The 26,660-nt window shown below is 39.6% G+C and overlaps 1 protein-coding gene across 16 annotated transcripts in view; it reads right to left on the bottom strand.

Annotated features, from left to right (window-relative positions):
- Positions 1–26,660, bottom strand: part of LOC105489384 (dymeclin) — a 406,658-nt gene that overhangs the window by 39,506 nt on the left and 340,492 nt on the right. For 15 of the 16 annotated variants that reach the window (XM_071085384.1, XM_071085386.1, XM_071085387.1 and 12 more), the window contains one exon: positions 25,181–25,294. In XM_071085384.1, coding sequence (XP_070941485.1) covers positions 25,181–25,294 — 114 coding nt within the window. Of the gene's footprint in view, positions 1–24,513; positions 24,712–25,180; positions 25,295–26,660 lie in introns of those variants that run through there. The other variant, XM_071085381.1, reaches the window with a different exon arrangement.

The raw sequence follows: 26,660 nt of genomic DNA, 5'->3' as shown, positions 1-26,660 counted from the left end.
AGTTATTACCAGAATTCTCCCTGGGAACGCCACAGAGAGGCTGTGGATGCCACAGAACAGACTGCTGCTGTCAGCCCTGATCACTTTTTAACAGATAATATGCTTAGATGAAAAATCTTCTCATTGCACATAAAGCAGCCTGGTTTTTCAGGGTAGTTCTTTCATAGCTTTTCTTCTGGTACAAGACTAGTTCTGGGCTGTGCGAGAAGGAATGTGGAGAAAGAATGCTCTTAAGTCTTCCTAAGAAGCTTAACTTGTATACAGTTCCTTTTTCCAAAAAACCTGGACTCTTTAAATGCTCTAACCATAAATTAGCTCTTGTCTCAGGTGGTGAAACATATGGTGCCCTGTACAACACGGGAGCTTCACAGAAGGACTTTTTTCCCTTTTGGCGATGTTTTTCTGGTCTCCAATTACATTTTAAAATTGAACTCCGGCATTTGCTAGATGAAAATGACCAAACTGACTGTTCCCCTATTTTTTGCTTCTTGAGATGATCACAAGATAAAATTTACTAATTTTAAGTGTTCAATTTCATAAATTTTGTCGTTTGTATACAATTGCGTGACCACACCACAATTAAGATGCAGAGTAGAAAGCCCCTTCCCGTCCCTTTGCACATGATTTTCTGTGCTGTCCCCCTGGGCCCAAGGAAGCCACAGATCTGCTTTCTCTCTCAGTTTTGCTTTCTCTAGCTTTTATTGATTTCATCAATTTAACTTTGACAATTCTAATTTTTTAAACTTATTGAGATCCGTTCTATGGCTCAAAATAGGATCTATCTTGGTTAAGTGTGTTACACACATTCGAAAAGAATGTGAATTTCTGCCACTGTCCAGTGAAATGTTCTCGGAATATCAATGAAGGTGAGGTAGTTGACAGTATTTTTCAGATCTTCTATGTCTTCAGTGAATTTCTCTGGTCTAGATGTTCTATCAGTTGCTGAGGGAGGGTTAAGTCTCCAACATAGTGGAGTTGTCTGTCAGCTTTTTGTTTCATGATATTGAAGCTTTGTTATTGGCACATGCACGTTTGTGCTTGTTATGTCTTCCTGTTGAATTGTCCCTGTGATCATTATGAAGTATCCCCATTCACCTTTGGTTTTGGTTTGAAATCTGTATTATGTGATATTAGGAAAGCCACTTTATGCTTACTGTTTGCATGGTACCTCTTTTTCTGATTTGCTTTCAACCTGTATTTTTATAGTTAAAGCATGTCCTTTGCAGACAGTATATAGTTGGGTCTTATTTTATTCATTCTGACAATTCTTGCTTTTTAATGAGTGTTTGGTCCATTAACATTCCATGTAATTATTGATATGGTTAGGTTTGAGTCTGCTATATTATATTTTGCTTTCTACTCAAATCCTCTCTTGTTTTGTTCCTCCCTTCCTGCTTTGGGGAAAAAATTATTTGAATGTTTTTAAGAATTCTAATTTTTCTTTTGGCTTTTGAGCTATTCATTTTTAAATTACTTTTATAGTGGTTGCCCTAGAGATTACAATATACACTCTTAACTTTTCTCAGTCAACTTACAGATAATAATATACTACTTAGGGTGACCACAGTCAATAATAACTGAATTGCATATTTTAAAATAACATAAAGAGAATAATTGGATTGTCTGTAACTCAAAGGGTAAATGCTTCAGGGGATGGATGCCCCATTCTCCATGATGTGCTTATTTCACATTGCATGCCTGTATCAAAAAATTTCATGTACCCCATAAATATATATACCTATGCATCCACAAAAATTAAAAAAAAATATATATATATACCACTCCATGTAAAACATACAACTCTCACAACCATACAGGGCCATATCCCTCCTCTTCTCTCCTATATACTATAGGTGTTATATATACATCCACATAGATTATAAAGTGATAATTTTGGTTATTCCCTTCTGGCTCTTTACCTTTTGGTATTCTTCTACTCTCTTCAGCATTTATGCTTTCCCAGCTTCTCTCCTGTGCTGGTCAGGATATCAAGAGTTTCCCATGTGAGGTGCTTGCCACCATGTCATTTAGGAATTTTAGTTTATTTAAAAATTAAAGAGAAAGAAGGGAGGAAAGGGAGGGAGGGAAGAAGGTAAAGAGAATGAAAAATATAAATGTGAATGTTATGTATTTACTTAGATATTTACAACTTCTTGTAAATATTTTTCCTTCCTCTCTGAAAGCCTGAGTTTCCATCTGGCATCATTTTTGCCCAGCCTGAAGAACTTCCTTCAGCATTGTTCCATTCTCTTTGAGACTCTTGGACTTCTAATGAGAAGTGAGAGGTTAATTGAGTTGCTGTTCCCGCATAAGGGAACTTGGTACTATGTTATACTTTGTTGTTTTTCTTTTGGCTTTCAACAGTTTTGATGCTAAAATGCCTTGACATGAGATTCTTTGTGTTTATTCTGCTTGGTGTCAGCATCTCATATCTGCAACTGTCTGTCTTTTTTCCATTTGGCCCTTTTTACTTGTTTCTATTTCTCAGCTGAGACATCTCCTTTCTCTGCTGGAACGTTTATGCATTAAAAACGTTTCACACAAAGAAAAAAAGTGAGGAAAGTCATAGTAGTTACTTCAAAATCTTTGTTGGTTCTAACATCTGGTTCATTTTGGGGTAGAAAACTTGATTGTTGCGTGTACAAAATATGTTCCATTTTCTTGATTCTGTGGATGTTGGGACATTTTGGGTTGTATCCTGAATAATATTAATGTTACACTGTAGAGATTCTTGTCTGGGCTAGAACTGAAAACTCTGTATTTTGATCTTTTGTTTTTAGCCAGGCTGCTTAAGAGTTTGTTCTGCAGATGTGTGGTTCAAGGTTTAGTCAAAGATGTGGACTGGCAGAGTTTAAGGATTCCTTTCTTTGACTCTTTCTCTTCTGGGATTCCTCCACTGTTTTCGAGTTTATGGATTCTCAACTTCTCTTTTCTGGTTTTCAGGCCAGAAAGGCTCTGCTACTTTTCCACATGTGCCCCACCTCTGCTGTGTGTGCAGTGTGATGCTGTGACTGCAGTTAGCCCAAGGCTGAACGTGTCAGGAAGTAGGTTTGTTATTTTCCATCCTCCAAGTGAAGAATGCACCCTCTTCATGAGAGTCTCTGCATATGCTCACTCTTCTGTATCTTCAGAGCTGGTCTTAGTTCAGAGTTTTGGTTTCTAGCTGAGCTGCTATGATTCAGGGACAAGTCAGAGATGCAGATAGGCAGTTTTGGAATTCCCTTCCAGCTTTTCCCTTCTTAGGATTCTTCTACTCTCTTTGGCATTCATGCTTTCCCAGTTTTTCCTCTGTGATTTCCCAGGCCAGAAATATCAAGAGTCTTCCACATGAGGTGCTTGCCACCATGCCACAAACTACAGGGACTGCACTTGGTTCCAGGCTAAATGCCATGGAAATAGAAATGTATGTATATAGCTTCCTGTCTCCTCTCCTCTAAAGGAGCATAAACAGCTTGAAATGGTTTGCTTCTATTCACTCTCCAGTATCTTCAGGTAGTTATGCTTTGTATTATATGTTCAGACTTTATAGTTGTTTTCTGTAGGGTGTATTATCTGGTAGGGTCTTGATACCTAGAAGCAAAAACTTAATTCCCAAGCCAATTTTAAACCACGCTGCATTACTTTATTTAGCAATATATAACGAGTAGCTATTCTGTGCAAGGTAGTGTATTATGTCAAGATGCTGTGGGGGGACATAAACATAGAAAACACAGCAATTAACTTAAAAATGAAATGAGATTAAATATATACATATGTATTAATACACAAGGTAGCAGGAGATAAAAACAGAATGGTAAAGAAGAACTTGGAGAGAGGGTTTTGGCAATGCTTTTTGAAACATGGGTAGAATTTCAAAGAAAGACAGGAAGTGGCATATCTAAGGGCACAGAGGTAGAAAAATGCAAGTAATGCTCTGGCAAGAGTACATGGCTCAATGCGGATAAGAGTGGAGGGCTGATGAGACTGGCATGGCCATGAGTGTGAAAGACATGAGGTAGACCTACATTTAGGGGATGGTGAAGATGAAGGAGTAATCCCGGTGTCTATCTAGAGGCAGTTGAGAAGCCAGAATAACTTCCCGTTTTAGATGGCATTTCCAGAAGCAAGAGGTAATCTTCTAGGAAGCAGAAAAGTATAAAGAATATATAGGACCACAGATACTGACACACGTCCACTGGATTTAAAAGTAAAAGGGATGACATCCTTTTTAGAGTATGTAGAAAAACAAGAACCCTCAAATACTCTTGATGGAAATATAAATTGACACAACCATTTTGGGTAGCAGGTTGAATCTGAAATTGAACAGATGTGTATGTTCAATTTCAATACTGACAGAATACCACTGCCCATACAGCACTGTTTTTAGTATAAAGAAACACAATTGATTTTTGTACACTGATCTTTTAGCCAGCAACTTTTGAAGCTCATTTATTGGTTCTATTAGTTGTGCTATAGACTCCTTAAGATTTTCCAAGAACAGGATAATTTCACCTGCAAATACAGTTTTTGTTGTTGTCATTGATTTTTTTTTTTGGAGACGGACCCTCGCTCTCTCTCTCTCAGTCTGGAGTGCAGTGGCCGGATCTCAGCTCACTTCAGGCTCTGCCTCCCAGGTTCACGCCATTCTCCTGCCTCAGCCTCCTGAGTAGCTGGGACTACAGGCACCCGCCACCATGCCCGACTAATATTTTTGTATTTTTTAATAGAGACGGGGTTTCACTGTGTTAGCCAGGATGGTCTCGATCTCCTGACCTTGTGATCCGCCCACCTTGGCCTCCCAAAGTGCTGGGATTACAGGCATGACCACCGTGCCCGGCCGTTGTTGCTGTTTTTAATATAAAGATATGGTATGGTTTCGCTATGTTGCCCAGGAGTTCTCGAACTCCTGGCCTTAAGCTATCCTCCCACCTTGGCCTCCCAAAGTGCTGGGATTGCAGGCATGAGCTACTGTGCTTGGCCAAATACAGACAGTTTTACTTATTCATTTTTTAATCTGTATACATTTGGTTTCTTTATCTTGTTGTATGCTTTTCTAGGGCTTCAAGCACAATGCTGAATTCATGTGCTGGAAGAGGACATTCTTGCTTTGTTCCTGATCAGTGGAAAAAGAATTTAGTCTTTCATCATTATGTGTGACATTAGCTGTAGGTTTTTTCCAGGTGCCCATTGTCAGACGAGGAAGTTACCTTATATTCCTAGTTTTGTGAGAATTTTTAACATGAACAGATGTTAGGTTTTGTCTGTGTGTATTGTGGGGGTCAGCAAACATTTTCTATAAAGGGCCCAGTAAGAAACATTTTAGGCTTTGCGAGCCATATGATCTTTGTCACAACTACTTGACTCTGCTACTGTCGTGTGAAAGGAGACACAGACAATACATAAATAAGTGGGTGTAGCTGTGTTCCAAGAAAAGTGTACTTACAAAAATAGGTGGAGGCAGGATTTGGCCTGTGGGTTGTGGTTTGTTGATTCTTGGTCTATTAAAATGATCATGTGGTTTGTCCTTTATTCTACTAATATGGCATATTATACTATTTTAGTTTTGGATATTAAACTAACTTTGTATTCCTGGGATAAATCTGACTTGGTTATGGTGTACAATCCTTTCTGTACACTGCTGGTGTCAGTTTGTTAACATTTTGTAAAGGAATTTTTTTGTGTCTCTGTTCATGAGAGATTCTGGTCTGTTCTTTTCTTGTGATGTCTTTGTCTGGTTTTGTTATCAAGGTCATACTGGCCTCCTTGAATGACTTGGGTAGCATTCCTTTTTCTTACTCTAGTTTCTGAAAGGTCTGTGGAGGATTCACATTATTTCTTTGCAAAAACTATTTACCAGTGAAGACATATGAGCCTGTGTTCTTCTTTATGGGAAGATTTTAATTACTAATTCATTAAAAAAATAGTGGTAGGTCTATTCAGTTTTTATATTTCTATTTAAATCAATTTTGATAATTTGTATCTTTCTAAAAATTGCTCATTTCATCTACAATGTTTAGTTTGTTCATTTCGATTTGTTTCTAATATTGTATTCCTTTATATTTAATTTCTGCAGGGTCAATAACGATGCCCTTTTTTCATTCTTTGCTTTGGTAATCTGTGTCTCGTCTTTTTTTCTTGCTCATTTTAGGTAAAGTCTTACCCATTTTATTGACCTTTTCGAAGAATCAGTTTTTGGTTTCACTGATATTATCTATTGTTCTTCTGTTTTCTCTTCATTGATTTGTGCTCTGATCTTTATGATTTCTGCCCTTTCGCTTATTTGAGGTTTAACTGGCTTTTCTTTTTAGTTGCGTAAGGTAAAAGCTTAGATTAGCTGATGTTTCTTTTATTCTAACGTAGGATTTAAAGTTGTAAATTTTCCTGTAAGCACCACTTGAGCTGCATCTCACAAATTTTGATATGCTATATTTTCATTTTCATTTAGTTCAAACTGTTTTAAACTTTTCCTGACCCATTAAAAGTATACTGCTTAATTTCCAAATATTAGAAGCTTTCCAAAATACCTTTCTTTTATTTCTAATTTAATTATGTTGTGGCCAATAAATATATCTGTTTGATTTCAATCCTTTCAAATTTGAGACTTGTTTTGTGACCCAGCACATGGTCTACCCTGGAGAGTGTTCCATGAGTACTTGAAAAGAGTATGTATTCTGCTGCCATTGGGTAGAATGTTCTATAGATGTTAGTTAGATCATGTTGGTTGATAGTGTTGTTTAAGTTTATATTCTTGCTGTCTTTCTATCTAGTTGTTCTATTATTGCGGCAGTAAAGTCTCCAACTATTATTTTTGAATTATCTCTACTTCTTTTCAGTTCTGTAAAGTTTTGTTTCATTTATTTTGGGGAATTTTTTTAGTAGCTCAAAATTTGAAATAACCTAGATGTCTACCAATAGTACAATGGATAAACTGTGAACTATTTATATAATGTAATACTAATACATCAGTGGATAGGAACAAATGTTGTCTAACAACATAAACGTCTCTCATCAACAAAATGTTGAGTGAAAGAAGAAAGTTGCAAAGGAAAATATAGTGCATGGTTCCACTTATGAAAAGGTCAGAATTGGAAACCACATTGTTTAGAAATATACACACAGATGGCAAAATTATGAAGATGACGACAGTTATCCCTAAAGTCAGGACAGTTTTTACTTCTAGAGGGTATACTGGGACTTTTGGGCTGTTCGCAATGACCATTTCTTGATCTGAAAAGCCACTATATGGATATTTAGTTTGTAACTATTATTTTACAGTATACATCTATAGTTTATTTGTATATACTATCTCTCAATATACACTGAAAAAAAAAAGAAGAGGGATAGCTTTATTAGTAGATGAGACCTTGACTATGTTCAAGATATGATGTATGACCAGAAACAGGGAATTACTCTTATGACTCAATAAACTTCTGAAATTGAGTAAAAAATATGTTCCTTCCAATCTCACTGTGAGACTAGTGTGCAACAATATAATTTAATACCAAACCCATCTCAAGTTTAACTTATCTAACACCAAAGAAAAGGTGACTTAAAGTGAACTATTTCATATTTTAAATGATTTCTATCTGAAAGAACATGCTTTGATGTGCAAAGATCATTTCTAGACACAAATAGTCTACAACTTACCATTTTTAACGTGGGTTTTTAAAATTTTATTTATTTATTTATTTATTTATTATTATTATTATTATACTTTAAGTTCTAGGGTACATGTGCATAATGTGCAGGTTTGTTACATATGTATACTTGTGCCATGTTGGTGTGCTGCACCCATCAACTCGTCAGCACCCATCAACTCGTCATTTATATCAGGTATAACTCCCAATGCAATCCCTCCCCCCTCCCCCCTCCCCGTGATAGGCCCCGGTGTGTGATGTTCCCCTTCCCGAGTCCAAGGGATCTCATTGTTCAGTTCCCACCTATGAGTGAGAACATGCGGTGTTTGGTTTTCTGTTCTTGTGATAGTTTGCTAAGAATGAAGGTTTCCAGCTGCATCCATGTCCCTACAAAGGACACAAACTCATCCTTTTTTATGGCTGCCTAGTATTCCATGGTGTATATGTGCCACATTTTCTTAATCCAGTCTGTCACTGATGGACATTTGGGTTGATTCCAAGTCTTTGCTATTGTGAATAGTGCCGCAATAAACATACGTGTGCATGTGTTTTTACAGCAGCATGATTTATAATCCTTTGGGTATATACCCAGTAATGGGATGGCTGGGTCATATGGTACATCTAGTTCTAGATCCTTGAGGAATCGCCATACTGTTTTCCATAATGGTTGAACTAGTTTACAATCCCACCAACAGTGTAAAAGTGTTCCTATTTCTCCACATCCTCTCCAGCACCTGTTGTTTCCTGACTTTTTAATGATCGCCATTCTAACTGGTGTGAGATGGTATCTCATTGTGGTTTTGATTTGCATTTCTCTGATGGCCAGTGATGATGAACATTTTGTCATGTGTCTGTTGGCTATATGAATGTCTTCTTTTGAGAAATGTCTGTTCATATCCTTTGCCCACTTTTTGATGGGGTTGTTTTTTTCTTGTAAATTTGTTTGAGTTCTTTGTAGGTTCTGGATATTAGCCCTTTGTCAGATGAGTAGATTGCAAAAATTTTCTCCCATTCTGTAGGTTACCTGTTCACTCTGATGGTAGTTTCCTTTGCTGGGCAGAAGCTCTTTAGTTTAATGAGATCCCATTTGTCAATTTTGGCTTTTGCTGCCGTTGCTTTTGGTGTTTTAGACATGAAGTCTTTGCCCATGCCTATGTCCTGAATGGTACTACCTAGGTTTTCCTCTAGGGTTTTTATGGTATTAGGTCTAACATTTAAGTCTCTAATCCATCTTGAATTAATTTTCGTATAAGGAGTAAGGAAAGGATCCAGTTTCAGCTTTCTACTTATGGCTAGCCAATTTTCCCAGCACCATTTATTAAATAGGGAATCCTTTCCCCATTTGTTTCTCTCAGGTTTGTCAAAGATCAGATGGCTGTAGATGTGTGGTATTATTTCTGAGGACTCTGTTCTGTTCCATTGGTCTATATCTCTGTTTTGGTACCAGTACCATGCTGTTTTGGTTACTGTAGCCTTGTAGTATAGTTTGAAGTCAGGTAGTGTGATGCCTCCAGCTTTGTTCTTTTGATGTAGGATTGTCTTGGCAATGCAGGCTCTTTTTTGGTTCCATATGAACTTTAAAGCAGTTTTTTCCAATTCTGTGAAGAAACTCATTGGTAGCTTGATGGGGATGGCATTGAATCTATAAATAACCTTGCGCAGTATGGCCATTTTCACGATATTGATTCTTCCTATCCAAGAGCATGGTATGTTCTTCCATTTGTTTGTGTCCTCCTTTATTTCACTGAGCAGTGGTTTGTAGTTCTCCTTGAAGAGGTCCTTCACATCCCTTGTAAGTTGGATTCCTAGGTATTTTATTCTCTTTGAAGCAATTGTGAATGGAAGTTCATTCATGATTTGGCTCTCTGTTTGTCTGTTACTGGTGTATAAGAATGCTTGTGATTTTTGCACATTAATTTTGTATCCTGAGACTTTGCTGAAGTTGCTTATCAGCTTAAGGAGATTTTGGGCTGAGACGATGGGGTTTTCTAAACATACAATCATGTCATCTGCAAACAGGGACAATTTGACTTCTTCTTTTCCTAACTGAATACCCTTGATTTCTTTCTCTTGCCTGATTGCCCTAGCCAGAACTTCCAACACTATGTTGAATAGGAGTGGTGAGAGAGGGCATCCCTGTCTTGTGCCAGTTTTCAAAGGGAATTTTTCCAGTTTTTGCCCATTCAGTATGATATTGGCTGTGGGTTTGTCATAAATAGCTCTTATTATTTTGAGGTACGTTCCATCAATAGCGAATTTATTGAGTGTTTTTAGCATGAAGGGCTGTTGAATTTTGTCAAAAAGCTTTTCTGCATCTATTGAGATAATCATGTGGTTCTTGTCTTTGGTTCTGTTTATATGCTGAATTATGTTTATTGATTTGCGAATGTTGAACTAGCCTTGCATCCCAGGGATGAAGCCCACTTGATCATGGTGGATAAGCTTTTTGATGTGCTGCTGAATCCAGTTTGCCAGTATTTTATTGAGGATTTCTGCATTGATGTTCATCAGGGATATTGGTCTAAAATTCTCTTTTTTTGTTGTGTCTCTGCCAGGCTTTGGTATCAGGATGATGTTGGCCTCATAAAATGAGTTAGGGAGGATTCCCTCTTTTTCTATTGATTGGAATAGTTTCAGAAGGAATGGTACCAGCTCCTCCTTGTACCTCTGGTAGAATTCAGCTGTGAATCCATCTGGTCCTGGACTTTTTTTGGTTGGTAGGCTATTAATTATTGCCTCAATTTCAGAGCCTGCTATTGGTCTATTCAGGGATTCAACTTCTTCCTGGTTTAGTTTTGGAAGAGTGTAAGCGTCCAGGAAATTATCCATTTCTTCTAGATTTTCTAGTTTATTTGCGTAGAGGTGTTTATAGTATTCTCTGATGGTAGTTTGTATTTCTGTGGGGTCGGTGGTGATATCCCCTTTATCATTTTTTATTGCATCTATTTGATTCTTCTCTCTTTTCTTCTTTACTAGTCTTGCTAGCGGTCTGTCAATTTTGTTGATCTTTTCAAAAAACCAACTCCTGGATTCATCGATTTTTTAGAGGGTTTTTTGTGTCTCTATCTCCTTCAGTTCTGCTCTGATCTTAGTTATTTCTTGCCTTCTGCTAGCTTTTGAATGTGTTTGCTCTTGCTTCTCTAGTTCTTTTAATTGTGATGTTAGAGTGTGAATTTTAGATCTTTCCTGCTTTCTCTTGTGGGCATTTAGTGCTATAAATTTCCCTCTACACAGTGCTTTAAATGTGTCCCAGAGATTCTGGTATGTTGTATCTTTGTTCTCATTGGTTTCAAAGAACATCTTTATTTCTGCCTTCATTTTGTTATGTACCCAGTAGTCATTCAGGAGGAGGCTGTTCAGTTTCCATGTAGTTGAGCGGTTTTGCTTGAGTTTCTTAGTCCTGAGTTCTAGTTTGATTGCACTGTGGTCTGAGAGTTTGTTATAATTTCTGTTCTTGTACATTTGCTGAGGAGTGCTTTACTTCCAATTATGTGGTCAATTTTGGAATAAGTGCGATGTGGTGTTGAGAAGAATGTATATTCTGTTGATTTGGGGTGGAGAGTTCTATAGATGTCTATTAGGTCTGCTTGCTGCAGAGATGAGTTCAATTCCTGGATATCCTTGTTAACTTTCTGTCTCCTTGATCTGTCTAATGTTGACAGTGGAGTGTTGAAGTCTCCCATTATTATTGTATGGGAGTCTAAGTCTCTTTGTAAGTCTCTAAGGACTTGCTTTATGAATCTGGGTGCTCCTGTATTGGGTGCATATATATTTAGGATAGTTAGCTCTTCCTGTTGAATTGATCCCTTTACCATTATGTAATGGCCTTCTTTGTCTCTTTTGATCTTTGATGGTTTAAAGTCTGTTTTATCAGAGACTAGTATTGCAACCCCTGCTTTTTTTTGTTCTCCATTTGCTTGGTAAATCTTCCTCCATCCCTTTATTTTGAGCCTATGTATGTCTCTGCATGTGAGATGGGTCTTGACTCTTTATCCAGTTTGCCAATCTGTGTCTTTTAATTGGAGCATTTAGTCCATTTACATTTAAGGTTAATACTGTTATGTGTGAACTTGATCCTGCCATTATGATATTAACTGGTTATTTTGCTCGTTAGTTGATGCAGTTTCTTCCTAGCCTCGATGGTCTTTACATTTTGGCATGTTTTTGCAATGGCTGATACCGGTTGTTCCTTTCCATGTTTAGTGCTTCCTTCAGGGTCTCTTGTAAGGCAGGCCTAGTGGTGACAAAATCTCTAAGCATTTGCTTATCTGTAAAGGATTTTATTTCTCCTTCACTTATGAAACTTAGTTTGGCTGGATATGAAATTCTGGGTTTAAAATTTTTTTTAAGAATGTTGAATATTGGCCCCCACTCTCTTCTGGCTTGTAGAGTTTCTGCCAAGAGATCTGCTGTTAGTCTGATGGGCTTCCCTTTGTGGGTAACCCGACCTTTCTCTCTGGCTGCCCTTAAGATTTTTTCCTTCATTTCAACTTTGGTGAATCTGGCAATTATGTGTCTTGGAGTTGCTCTTCTCGAGGAGTATCTTTGTGGCGTTCTCTGTATTTCCTGGATTTGAATGTTGGCCTGCCCTACTAGGTTGGGGAAGTTCTCCTGGATGATATCCTGAAGAGTGTTTTCCAACTTGGTTCCATTTTCCCCCTCACTTTCAGGCACCCCAATCCGACGTAGATTTGGTCTTTTTACATAATCCCATACTTCTTGCAGGCTTTGTTCATTTCTTTTTCTTCTTTTTTCTTTTGGTTTCTCTTCTCGCTTCATTCCATTCATTTGATCCTCAATCGCTGACACTCTTTCTTCCAGTTGATCCAGTCGGTTACTGAAGCTTGTGCATTTGTCACGTATTTCTCGTGTCATGGTTTTCATCTCTTTCATTTCGTTTATGACCTTCTCTGCATTAATTACTCTAGCTATCAATTCTTCCACTTTTTTTTCAAGATTTTTAGTTTCTTTGCGCTGGGTACGTAATTCCTCCTTTAGCTCTGAGAAGTTTGATGGACTGAAGCCTTCTTCTCTCATCTCGTCAAAGTCATTCTCCGTCCAGCTTTGATCCGTTGCTGGCGATGAGCTGCGCTCCTTTGCCGGGGGAGATGCGCTCTTATTTTTTGAATTTCCAGCTTTTCTGCCCTGCTTTTTCCCCATCTTTGTGGTTTTATCTGCCTCTGGTCTTTGATGATGGTGACGTACTGATGGGGTTTTGGTGTAGGTGTCCTTCCTGTTTGATAGTTTTCTTTCTAACAGTTAGGACCCTCAGCTGTAGGTCTGTTGGAGATTGCTTGAGGTCTACTCCAGACCCTGTTTGCCTGGGTATCAGCAGCAGAGGCTGCAGAAGATAGAATATTGCTGAACAGCGAGTGTACTTGTCTGATTCTTGCTTTGGAAGCTTCCTCTCAGGGGTGTACTCCACCCTGTGAGGTGTGGGGTGTCAGACTGCCCCTAGTGGGGGATGTCTCCCAGTTAGGCTACTCAGGGGTCAGGGACCTACTTGAACAGGCAGTCTGTCCCTTCTCAGATCTCAACCTCCGTGTTGGGAGATCCACTGCTCTCTTCAAAGCTGTCAGAGTCGTTTGCGTCTGCAGAGGTTTCTGCTGCTTTTGTTGTTGTTTAGCTGTGCCCTGTCCCCAGAGGTGGAGTCTACAGAGACAGGCAGGTTTCCTTGAGCTGCTGTGAGCTCCACCCAGTTCGAGCTTCCCAGCGGCTTTGTTTACCTACTTAAGCCTCAGCAATGGCGGGCGCCCCTCCCCCAGCCTCGCTGCTGCCTTGAGGTTAGATCACAGACTGCTGTGCTAGCAATGAGGGAGGCTCCGTGGGCGTAGGACCCTCCCGGCCAGGTGTGGGATATAATCTCCTGGTGTGCCCGTTTGCTTAAAGCGCAGTATTGGGGTGGGAGTTACCCGATTTTCCAGGTTTTGTGTGTCTCAGTTCCCCTGGCTAGGAAAAGGGATTCCCTTCCCCCTTGCACTTCCCAGGTGAGGCGATGCCTCGCCCTGCTTCAGCTCTCGCTGGTCGGGCTGCAGCAGCTGACCAGCACCACTTGTCCGGCACTCCCTAGTGAGATGAACCCAGTACCGCAGTTGAAAATGCAGAAATCACCGGTCTTCTGTGTCGCTCGCACTGGGAGTTGGAGACTGGAGCTGTTCCTATTCAGCCATCTTGCTCCGCCCTCCGTTTTTTTTTTTCTTTTTAAATAGTGGATACTCTTCAAGTGGGGCAAGTAGAACATGCTGGGAGTGATTTTCACAATCCAGTAATTGACATTTTATTAGTCAGAGATTAGGAAGTTCCCTGAAATACTGGTCCAATATTTGGACAAATCTAACAGAAGAGTCACAGTTGAGGCAGACGAATAAGGACAACTGGTTTTATTTATTTATTTATTTATTTATTTATTGATGGAGTCTCACTCTGTCACTCAGGCTGTAGTGGCATGATCTCAGCTCATTGCAACTTCTACCATCCGAGTTCAAATGATTCTCCTGCCTCAGCATCCCAAGTAGCTGGAATTATCAGCACCTGCCACCACACGTGGCTAATTTTTGTATTTTTAGTAGAGACGGGGTTTCACCATCTTGGCCAGGCTGATCTTAAACTTCTGACCTTGTGATCCACCTGCCTTGGCCTCCCAAAGTGCTGGGAGCACTTTGGGCCTCCCAAAGCGTGAGCCACCGCTCCCGGCAACTGGTTATATTTTTTAAAGCACCACAGTTAGATTATCTTTCTAGGAAATTTTAGTTTGTGAATCACACATTTCTGACCCAAAAAAATTCTATCAAAACTAATAGCAGGGATTTCAAGGTAAAATCACACAGCTTAATGTTTCCTTTTCTACTGAAGAGTGCCAGCCTTTTCCAGAGTTGCCCTTGCACTGTGAACTTGGGTCCTGCAGTCATTGGAAACCATGTGTCCTAGTCCATTTTATGCTGCTTACAACAGAATACCTGAAACTGGGTAATTATTTTAAGAAAGGAATTTCTTCCAGGTATGGAGGCTTAGAAGTCCCAGGTTGGGCTGCATCTGGTGAGGGTGTTCTTGCTGGTGGAGACCCTCTGCAGAGTCCCAAGGCAGTGCAGGGCATCACATGGGGAGGGGGCTAAATGTGCTAGCTCAGGCCTCTCTTTCTCTTCCTATAAAGCCACAAGTCCCCCTCCCATGATACCCATTAATCCATTAGCCATTACTCCACGAATGGATTAATCTATTTACAAGAGCAGAGCCCTCATGATCCAATCACACTTTAAAGGCCTCACCTTTCAATACTGCCGCACTGGGGAATTAATTTTCAATATAAGTTTGGAAGGGACATTCAAACCACAGCACCATGATCTGGAGAACTAGGTGCCATAGACTGAATGTGTTTCCCTAAAGTCAATATGTGGAATCCTAATCTCCAGTGTGATAGTATTTGGAGGTGAGGCATTGGGGAAATACTTAGGGCATGAAGGTGGAGCCTCATGAAGGGGATTAGTGCCCTCATAAGAGAGACCCCAGGGCTGGGCATGGTGGCTCTGTAATCCCAGCACTTTGGGAGGCTAAGGTGGGCAGATCACCTGAGGTCAGGAGTTCGAGACCGGCCTGGCCAACATGGGAAAACCCTGTCACTACTAAAAATACAAAAATTAGCCAGGCATGGTGGTGCATAGCTGTAATCCCAGCTACTTGGGAGACTGAGGCAGGAGAATCACTTGAACCCAGGAGGTGGAGGTTGCGGTGAGCTGAGATCGTGCCACCGCACTCCAGCCTGGGTAACAGAGTGAGACTCGTGTCAAAAAATAAATAAAAATAAAAATAAATAAATAAAAGAGACTCCAGAAAGCTCCCTTACCCCTTCTGCCATGTGGAAGATACAGCAGGAAGATGGCTATCTATAAACCAGGAAGCAGGCCTTTACCAGACACTAAATCTGCTGACATGTTGATCTTAGACTTCCCAGTCTCCAGAACTTTGGGAAACAAATTTCTGTTATTTACAAGCTACCCAGGTTATGGTATTTTGTTATAGCAGCCTGAACAAACTAAAATACTAGGCAAGATTTATTTTGCTGCCAAAAAATTAGATATTTATCACTTTTCAATTAAGTGTTTTAGTTGATGACTATATTCAAGATGCAATGATAATAAAGACTAAATTTTGTTACCCTAGGATTACAAAATAAAAACTATGCTTAATTGGCTGATCAATTCCAAGGAAAAAAACTGCTTATAAACTGCTTACAAATCTACCATATGTTTAATTAAACAAAAATAATGTAAGACATTATAATGAATATCATGGGCTAGCCTGTTTATCAAGAATGATTAGCCAGAAAGAAAATATGACATTAAGCCATTGCATGTCTTTTTTTTTGAGATGGAGTTTCGCTCTTGTTGCCCGGGCTGGAGTGCAACGGCGCAGTCTCGGCTCACTGCAGCCTTTGCCTCCCAGGTTCAAGCAATTCCTCTTGCCTCAGCCTCCCGAGTAGTTGGGATTACAAGCATGCACCACCACACCTGGCTAATTTTGTATTTTTAGCAGAGACAGGGTTTCTCCATGTTGAGGCTGGTCTTGAACTCCTGACCTCAGGTGATCTGCCCACCTCGGCCTCCCAAAGTGCTGGGATTACAGGCATGAGCCACCGCGCCTGGCCAACCCATTGCATGTTTACTGCAATTTCAATACCATGTACAAGAAAGTACAAGAAAGGCCTAACAGTCTTTCAGTACTTCATAAAGCAGCAATGGACACAACTGTCGAACATTTCAAAGGTTACTCTATAGCATTGATACAGATATTTTCAAACCCAAGGACTTGATTTGGTGTATTATGTATGCTTTCAGTTACACTAATTGGTCTAATAAGCAAATGGGTTAAGTGGAAGCAAAAATTTATGATTTGAAAGAAGGAATAGCTGAAATTTATGGCTCAAAGACAAGAGGGACTAAAATAATCTTCTCTGTCACCCAGCGTGGAGTACAGTGGCAGGATCAGGGCTGACTGCAGCCTCAACTTCCAAGGCCCAAGTGATACTCCTGCCTTAGCCCCCTGAATAGCTGGGACTACAGGTGTGCACCACCATGCCTGGCTAATTCTTTTGGGGGTAGTTTTAGTAGAGATGAGGTCTCGTTATGTTTCCCCGACTGGTCTCAAACTCCTGAGCTCAAGTTATCCTCCTGCCTCACTCAGCCTCTCAAACTGCTGGGATTAAAGGCATGAGTCACTGCACCTGGCTCCAATGAACTCCTTGGCCTCAGTTTCCTCACTTGCAGAATATAAATTATCCTTACACTTCATAGAATTGCTAGGGAGACTAAATGAGATCACTTACATAAAAATACTTACCAGAGCACCTGGTATAGAACAAGTGCTCAATTAATGTTAACAGAATAGTAAACAACAAAGAAAAAGGAAGTTGAGTCAAAAGAGGGATACTTACGTCAGACTGAAAAGCATATGCAACATTTAAAAGGCCACAGACTTTATTAATGGAATTTTACTACTCTGTCTCATTTTAAAGTAATTCTCATCTTATATTTGGGTTACATGTAAAAGATTTTCTACTTTAAAGGAATCTGCTTTAAGGATCACAAAGTGAAAGTTCTCTGTCGTTTGTAGGGAAGTTGGAAAAAACAGCTTCAACCTTATCACGGCCAACTGTTAATTCTAGCCATCATCTCCTTAGCTTTTGTGAGGGCAGGGAATTGAAGAAAACTGGTCCATACAGTAGTGGTTCCCAAATCGGGCAGGTTATCAGCACTGCTCAAAGAACCGTTTAACCAGACAGATTCCTGAGTTCATCACCAGTCTACTAGGTTGGAATCTCAGGTGGGATCCGGAACCTGCATATGAAAAGAGTGCTCCAGGGGACTGTTCATTAATTAAGAGAATTCTCTTGAAGTCCTCATTTTAATGGAGGGAGAATCACTGTGACCAGATTCCTTCTGAGATAACCCCAATCAGAAGAGATTCTAGTATCAACATTATGAGTGTTCTATTGTGCCTTCCTACAGCCCTTGTCCTGCAAAATGACTCTGGAGGGATTCAACTGAGGAACTGGCCTTGCTAAGATTTCCCATTTGCTTTCTTCTCAATGTGTAGAACTGGTGACTTGGAAAACTGTAGCAACATCCTGCAAATGTGTGTGTGTGCACGTGTGCATGTGAGATCGTGGAGTTCATAACAGAAAATTTCTCACATGGGGATTAAATGGTCCTAAGAATCAGGTATTACATTATTCTAGCAGTTTCCGGAGCCATTTATGAGCCTGAGTTTACTATTCCATGGGAGGCCGAAATAACTTATAAGACTTGATCTTTGTCTTTACTGGACAAGAAACTCAAGGAGAGTCAGAACGGGAGGGAGAGCCACTGTGATTGTTGAATTCTGCAGAGATCATTTTGGGCCTGGTGAAATGGCAGAAACGTCATCTCCCCTTTGAGGATAGAAGCCCAGCACAGAACTATCCCCTTTATGCTGAATGCTTCCTAGCTCCCATCCCACAGCAAAAAGGTAACAGTATTTCAGGAAAGAGAGAAAATGATTTTTTAAAAGTCTAAAGTGATAAAAACAAAAACAGGAGAAAAAAGTCAAATGACATCATTTGTACAATTAAAGTAGCTATATGCTAGCAGCAGATTTAGTCTGAAGAAGAGGCTTTGCTGCTGGGCTGGCGGACGGTGTCAGGCACTCGGTCTCCTCGACTTTCTATCAGGCCCTGAACACACACATGCTCTACATGGATCAGGGAAAGTAGAGAGAATGAACCAGAAAAAGCAAACAGTGGCTCTTTATTGGACTCTCGTAGAGCCCGACAGGCCCTCCATGCTCTTTACCCTCTGAGAAAGGTTCAGAAATAGGAAAAAATGAGATCACTTGAAAATTTTATCCTCATAACATAAATCAGAATATTTTACTCTGCTTGAACTATGAAATCACTGCAGGTGACAGTCAAGAAGACAACCCCTGAGAAACTATTAAAAATTTAGTAAGGCCAGTTTACATAGGAATTAGCTTATTGATGAGAACTACTAAAGTAGAGGTCTTCACAGAAGGGTTTTGTAGCTATAAGAATGCATAAGTGTGGAATAATGTAGACTTTTAAAAAGCGACTGTTCCAACAAAGTGACCGAGACCTCCAGTCTTAACTGAGCTTCTTTATAATATTCTGGAATAAAAGCTGACCTTTTAAAAGTCTATGGAGAGCCTTTCTTCAAAGGACATTTTCTTGAAGCAGCATTTTATGGTCAACGGGCCCACTGTTTGTTGATATCCTTCTCTTTCTCATTTCCTCCCTCCCTCCCATCCAGCAAATATTAAAGTGCCCAGTATGTGCCAGGTACATTTCAGATACCCTAGTGAACAAAATATGAAGACCTCTGCCTCCTGGAGCTTACATTATCTAGGAGGATAATAATAAATAATTATACAGTATGCTAGATGACAAATGCTGCGGAAAAAGAAAACATACAGTAGGACTGGGGGACTGGGAGTGCAGAAATGAAAACTGGGAGGTCGGGCAGGCCTGATGGAGAGAGAGATTTGCTCACGAGAGTAAAGACTTGAAGGGGATGCAGGAATGAGGCCAGTGGACATCTAGAGTAGGGAGAGTGATCCAGGCAAGGCTCTAAGAGTGGAGAGGGCTGGTGTGTTTGGAGCAATTATCTAGTGCTGTGCTTCTCAAACTGGAGCAGGCATCAGTTCACACAGGGGCTGATGTTAAAGCGTTGACTGCCCCAGCCCCACAGATTCTAATTCCATAGGTCTGGGGTAGGGCCCGAGAACCTCCATTTCTAGCAAGTTCCTAGGGGATGCTGATGCTGCTGATATGAGGATCACACTTTGAAAAACAGTGATTTGATACTTTATTTATTTATTTATTTAGAGATGGAGTCTCGCTCTGTCCCCTAGGCTGGAGAGAAGTGGCACAATCTCGGTTTCACCACATTGGTCAGGCTGGTCTCGAACTCCTGACCTCGTGATCTGCCTGCCTCTGGCTCCCAAAGTGGTGGGATTACAGGCATGAGCCACCACGCCCAGCCTTGATATATTATTTTTAAAACTCTCTTGAGTTACTAAATAATAGTGGATAATTAAATCAATTTAATGGGTCTGATCAGCAATTTTAAAAAAAGAAACAGAATAGGCAATGTTGGAGCCCATCACATTTAATGAGGGTAAGCACTGTTTATGAAACTTTCATTTCAGTTGTATATAAATGTGTGAATTGCATCATGATGTAAAATGTATTTTTTGCTGTGGGTGGCAGTCTAAAGAGTTTGAAAGCCACTGGTCTAATTACTTTATTGCACCATTAAATAATACAAGCCACATTAATACAGCAGAGATAATTAGGGGAGTCCTATTGTTCCAGTTAGACACTAAGCTGAACTTGCCTTGGGCCTTCTCTTGTATTCACACACAGATTTCCCCACCTGGATTTCTCTTTCATCCCAGCTTTATGGAAACCTTACCATCCTTTTAAGACAGAGAAGGTCAAGTTCAGGTTTCTCTTAAATGTTCCCTGACTAGTTCTTCCCAGCAGTGTCTCCATTCCTTCTATTCTTTCTTCCAGAACTTAACTTCTACACCATTCATTTGACACGCAGCGTAAAGTGCCCTGCTCTATTCAGCTTTGCAATGCAAGGGGGTGCCTTTCTCTCCTGAAAGGTAATACATTTTTCTGAGGGCAGAGGTGGTGTCTTACACACTTCTGTTTCCCCAATGTCCTAGCAATGCTATGGTCAAAGTGGGAGTAAAATAACGAGCTGCAGTAGGAAGAAACAAACCACATTTGTAAGTGATGCTTTGCTTGTATATTAGGGGTGATATCAGTGATGATGATGATGATGCAAATTAATGTAAAGGGAGAGATGAGTGCACACATCTTGAGAAGCAAATCTGGGGACAGAAGGAGAATGGTGGTAGAAGGAGACGGGCCAAATACAGGAAAATCAACTGGTAGGGAAAGCTTAGAGGTAAGAGACCCTTTGTCTTCCACCCGGGAGCTGGGGCTGAGGGGGCCTTGGGACAGCATGCCATGGAGAAAAGCCTCACTCTTCACTGGGAGTCCCTCCTTTAATGTTCTGCACTAATGCTGTGCAGTGAATAAGGAGAGTTGAAGGACCAAAGGAGAAATCAGGATTTTGGCTGAGAAGGAGAGAAATAGGAATCCAGAGGTGGAGTGGAGAAGTTAATTTACCCCACGAATATGTATTGAATGAGATGGGTGTGCTGGGGGATGGTTTTTGCTATAATGGAGGGACATACGTGGTGCCATAGGAATGTGGAGAAAACCACCGAGTGTGCGTGGGTGAATCGGAGTGGGCTTCATAGAAAGCGGGGAGCACGATCGGCTCACCTGACAGACAAGCCATGAAACTGTGAGAACCCAGAAGCTGCACACACAAAGGCCTGGCATGCAAGGACTCTGTCCACCTGGCAATCGGCTAGTGGCTGACAGTGTTGGGGCACAGAATCCGTAGGAGGAAAAAGAACAAAACTTAAGTCAGGAGGTAGGCCATGAAGTGCCTTGCGTGCTGGATCAGAGCAGGGTATAAGGGCAGCAATAGGGCTAAGGACGCCTGGGGAGGAAGCAGGATGAGAAGTGGGGACCCCGATTAGGAGTTTATAGCAATAGACTGTGGAGGAAATGTGGAGAAGCCACATGGGAGGATGGCAATGTAGAGGGAAAGGAATGACTTGAGAAATGAGAATTTCTAGGGTTTGGGATCTAACAGTACTTTTGTGTTAGAGGGAGGATGCTGGCTATTCATATTTCCACAGGTAGAGATGCACAAGGAGTGTGGATGTGTAGGCAGGCAGAAGAGAGTGACTGTGGACACACGGGGGTTGTTCCTGTGGGACCCCAAGGGGGCCCTCCCAGTATGGCACTCAGGAATCTGCTCTGGGGATAGAGAACTGACAGAGAAATGCAAGATGCTTAGGGTGAGACAGGGAAGAGACCCCTGAATAGGAGCAAGGGGAAAGGTTTTAAGCAAGTCAATATTAAGAAGCTGTGAAAAACCTCTTGAAATTTCAGTTAGTATAATTTTTTATATTTTTCTTTATGCAACTAAAAACCACAAAAGTGTTATAAAAAGTGGATATAAAATAAAGGCTTTAAAATCATTTAGTGTGAAACTGGTAATTACTTTTAATTCCTATGACTTATCAAGTGTCTTGAGTATATGAAAAGTTTGGTTAATGTCAATAACATATTATTCCATACTTTCTTATTTACATTAAAAGGTAAGTTATCTTCTGGTTAATTCCTCTTGAAAAGCACTACCTAGTTGTCAAACATTAAATACGGTAAAATTCTTAATCCTCAAATGACATAGATAATTCACTAAACTGAAGAGGGGATTTGAGAGTCCAACATAATGAAACCCGAGGTGGTAGTGGTGTGAGAACACGCACAGATCTGGATGGATTCCGACCCATCACCATGACATTCAAATTGCTCCACAGTAAGCGAAATGCGAGCCAGGAACATGCCCTGTTGTGGATACAGACAGCGAGAGCTTTGAGCTGCGGCTTCTAAGTCGGCTCCCAGAGGACATACTAACTTTATTTATTTCCTTCCAAACCCTAAAGGAGAAATAAGCGACTCAGAATTTCAGAGCCTGTTCTTTAGGTCTCTGTTTAAGAAGGAGGGTCCGGAAAAAATAATTACCTGGCATTGCCTTTCCCAGACTTCACAGAATACCAGTAAGAAGAGAATGTTTAGAATGATATTAATACTATTTACTCTGAACAGCCAAGTTGTTTAACTATATAGACAGATTTATCCAAAGAGTATGTATTCCCACATAGGATATTACACAAATATTTTAGAAGGCTATGTCAAATAATATTTGATTGAAAAATATTTTATTTGGTTGGAAGTCAATTACTCTTCCATGGGCTTCCAGATCTTACTGTTTACTTGCCCAAAATTGGAAGAATACTACTTCTACACATTTGGCTTCCATTCTACAAAGAAAGGGAAACTTCTAAAACTTTAGGCTCATTGTCTTCAGCTGACATTAGCTGGTGAATTTCTCACGAGTAAGGGGCACTGTGATCCTCTTAACAACCCAGAAGGTAGTAGTAAATAATTTTGAGTTTCTAAGTGTTTAATTTATATATTTTAAGAAACAACAAATCAATCAGTATATATTATTCCACATTTTCACAGAGAGCTTATTAAGACAGCATTTCCAATTTGAAACCAACTCTTTTACATCAATATCATGTATAAAACTATTATTACATACCCGACAATTATTTTATCAGTATATATTAGTAAACTACTCCAAAGACTGTAATGTGCTGTCATGTAGCATAACGTAAACATTATTCAACACAGCTTGAATTTTCAATCAACTTTAGATACTGTGGTATTCTGTGAATTAAACTCTAGAGGTTTTAAGTGATTCATTTTATCATAAACACTCAATCCAAAAAGATGATTAAAATAATTGAGATAAGGCTTGATTGTAAGGATAAACAGCCTTTTTTTTTCTAGTAACATCTGTGGTAATAATATGCTATCATTTAAACCAACTAGGATGACTCACCATCTGTGGGTAAATGCAATTTTAGTAAATGTAATCTTTTCTAGTACTGGTGATAGTTCTTTTTTTTTTTTTTAAACTGAATCATCCTTCCTCTATCCTTTTGCAACCATGAAGTGAGATGGCAAGCTGAGGTCAGGAGTACAACTTCTTGCTATGTTCCAGAACCAATTAACTGGCCCACTTAAGAAATTTACCCATGACCTTGGCCTCAATAGGATCTTGCTCTAAATCAGAGTCAACTTGCCTGGGACCCATCATAGATCAATTATTTTCTCTATTTAGCCATAATTCTGAAAAACGAAAAGAGTTTCATTTTTGTTTATATGTCACTGTCTCAAATATAAATGACATTTTATTTTTGAACATAGTATAATAAATGAACAAATATTAACATACAAGTACTTAGCCAGCACATTGTAATTCATTTTGCTTTAAGGTAAGTATTACAGTGAACTACAAGATCAACCTTCCCCAGACTCCATTGCAGTGTCCTTTTTTGGCGGCCTTGATATTTCTACTTTGTTCCTGACTGAGCTTAGACACCAAGATCCATCACTTCCTGGGACTAGCCACTCTAATCCTCATGGATTTTTTTGTACTGGTTCACATGGTATAGTCTACATAAATTTGAAATAGTTCAAAAAAAATCCCACAAAAATACCCCCAAACCAACCAACAAACCAAGGTCTTACTTTATGTGAAAATGGAAATAATATGAATTCTCTATATTTAAAAAATTATCTGGAATAGGAACACATCCAAGCTGGAGGACCCACTGAACTGTAACCTGTTTTTATGCTATTACCACATGGTGGTGCCACTTTGGCTGATAAACAGAACACTTGCCATCTTTGCTCAGTACCGTGTGAATCTCACTGTTGTTTATGTACAGTGGAACTTTTGCAAGTGATTATGATGACTAATGTGCTGTTATTTTACAAACTCTGCTATTATAATTGAAAATATTTTTATATCCTACAACAATATCTCTCAAGCATTCATTAAGCAGTGGTTCTAGTGATAGTGCTGAACAACACAGCCCCCAAAAACAGTAACACTGGAACAGACGTGAGTTGTGATAAAACACTATGAAGGCCAAATATCCACTATGACCTCCTGTGTTGGTAATTTATGTGAAAGCACTCTAAAAAATTAGAGCTAATGAAGAAAAAATTAAAAAGAACAGTAAAGTAAAAGTAAGCTGCAATGCTGTACATTCATGCATTCCCCAAAGGATCTCTTTTACATCTTTTCTTATGGGATAATTAGTCTTGAAGTGTGAGTTTTATATTGTGAGACTGCTTCAGGAATACATCTATCACACAGATGTAAATGCCTTCTTCAAATACAGCATTTCCCCCACCATCTCCACGAAGTGCATCTCTTTCCACTACTACATCCCAGGCACACAGTAAACAGTGCAGCAATCATGAATGTGGGCTGTGGAGCTAGATTTCCTGGGTTTCAATCTCCAGGCTCCATCATTTTCCAGTTGTATGGCCTTGGCTAAGCTTCTTAACTTCACTGTACATCAGTTTCCTCACCTGAAAAATTAGGATGATACCACTACCCACCTTGAAGGGCTGTGGTAGGGACTGAATGAGTTTGATATAATACATTTAGAACCTGTGTGGCACCTGAGTTAATATTATGTAAATATTAGCTACTGTTGTGATCATCTTCATCATCACCTTCCCAACAACTCGTGATGATACTTTTAAGGCCGAATTTGTTTCACTGGGTTAAAGAAATAAGGTGTCCTTTTATTAACAGTATATGAATTATAGTGCATGCCATGGTTGCTTGTAGGATACGCAGTGGTATGAAAGTATTAATGCTTCTTTTGCTATCTTCTTTTGAAAAGCTGTCAGAAACCTTTGTGACAGTTCTGAGGAGCCCTTCTAGTCTATGTACTGGGTAAGCAGCATGATTCTGGATAGGGCCTGCTCAGACACTAACATTTACATCAAGGGACATGGCAGTGTCAAGTGGACATTTCTTTAGCCATCTTACCTTCAGTCTGTCTTTGGGCAGCGCAATGACGCCTTGCTTAATGATTTCCAGGACCCGTTCCACTGACAGCTCAGCTCCAGCTTGCAGCAACCTTGAGCTAAAGAAGGTGATAACCTGTAATGTAAAGTGTTATTTTTTTAAACAAGATGTATGAAGTGTATTTTTAGTAGCTGCCTTCCTCACATGGTAAACTATCATGATTCCATTCCTACAGTGACCTGGCTTTTAATTCACTAGCCCTTCTAAACACGGTTTGTTCTCTGTTGGGTTTGATAGCCGAATCAGAATTGCGCAACCCCTCAATATCCAATATCCAGGGCTGATTATTCATTCTGTGAATTAAGTAGCCTCCTGAATTCTACTCTTTCTTGTGCTGCCCAACCTTGCATTTACATTTCATTTATAGAGCAGCATCCAACAGAAAGTGGGGAGAGAAAGCTAAACCCTAAAGCCTATCACTTTTGAAGCTTAATAGTAGCTCTCTCTCTCTCATAAGGTCTTAACAGGAAAGAATTTGAAACTAATGGCTAAAATGATGTTTTGGGGATTATCTATGAATTTAGCCACATTTCCCTTATCGTGATCACCAGGGATAACGAATAGCAACCTATAATTACTTTTGCTTCATGTTATAGCACAGCCCAAAGTATGTAGCAAGATATTAACACAGTAGCATTCTGGAAATACACTGTTCTTAAATACTTGTCACTAAAAAAATGAAAACAAAACGTCATTTTCCAGCAAATTATTTTTAAAACCACAACGTTCATAAATCAAGAAGACTGCAGATCCCTTTTAAATTCAAGAAAATAACATTTAGGTGTTTATAGTCAGACATGCAAAAATATAAAAAATTATTGTGTTTTTGTAAAGTTGAGCATTACCTTTTATGTCTTCTATTTCATAGGTATAATATGTTAAGTTACAAACAATCCTTCACAAACATTTTTATGCATTTTCTTTCAGAATTACTCTCCTAAATGCTAATTGTTTAAGAGTACAATAACTTTTCTCTTAACAATGCTAGTGGAAAGTACACTATATTACATAAATGCCACCAAATGCATTTGTTCTGGAAGGTAAAGAGACTTAGCTGGCGCCACGGCCATTAACAAGCATGTGCCTCACAATTCTGTGGCAATGAGTGAGAACAAAGGCAGCTCATGGCTGGTGACACTGCTTGTGATTCCAGATAAACCATTTCTTTATCTCAAGCAGTTTGCTGGCACCACCAGCTCCTTGGCAAGTTGCTTATTTTGCCCACAAGTTGCTTTTCTGGTATGTGCCTATGGGCCTTGTTCTTTCCCATGTCGGATTTCAAGTTCTTTTTGAGTTTCTGGGATTAATATTTTGTTCACAGAGTTTAGACACAGCAGGTCCAAAAATTGATTTTTATAATACAGTGAATAAGTCTTTGAAGAAAGACACAACACAGATAGCAAAATATATTGTAATAGATTAAAATCCTATTTTAAAAATA

This window comes from Macaca nemestrina, chromosome 19, assembly GCF_043159975.1.
Source record: "Macaca nemestrina isolate mMacNem1 chromosome 19, mMacNem.hap1, whole genome shotgun sequence".
Taxonomy (NCBI): Eukaryota; Metazoa; Chordata; class Mammalia; order Primates; family Cercopithecidae; genus Macaca; species Macaca nemestrina.
The sequence above is the reverse complement of the archived record's forward strand: the minus strand, read 5'-3'. Positions and strand labels throughout refer to the sequence as shown.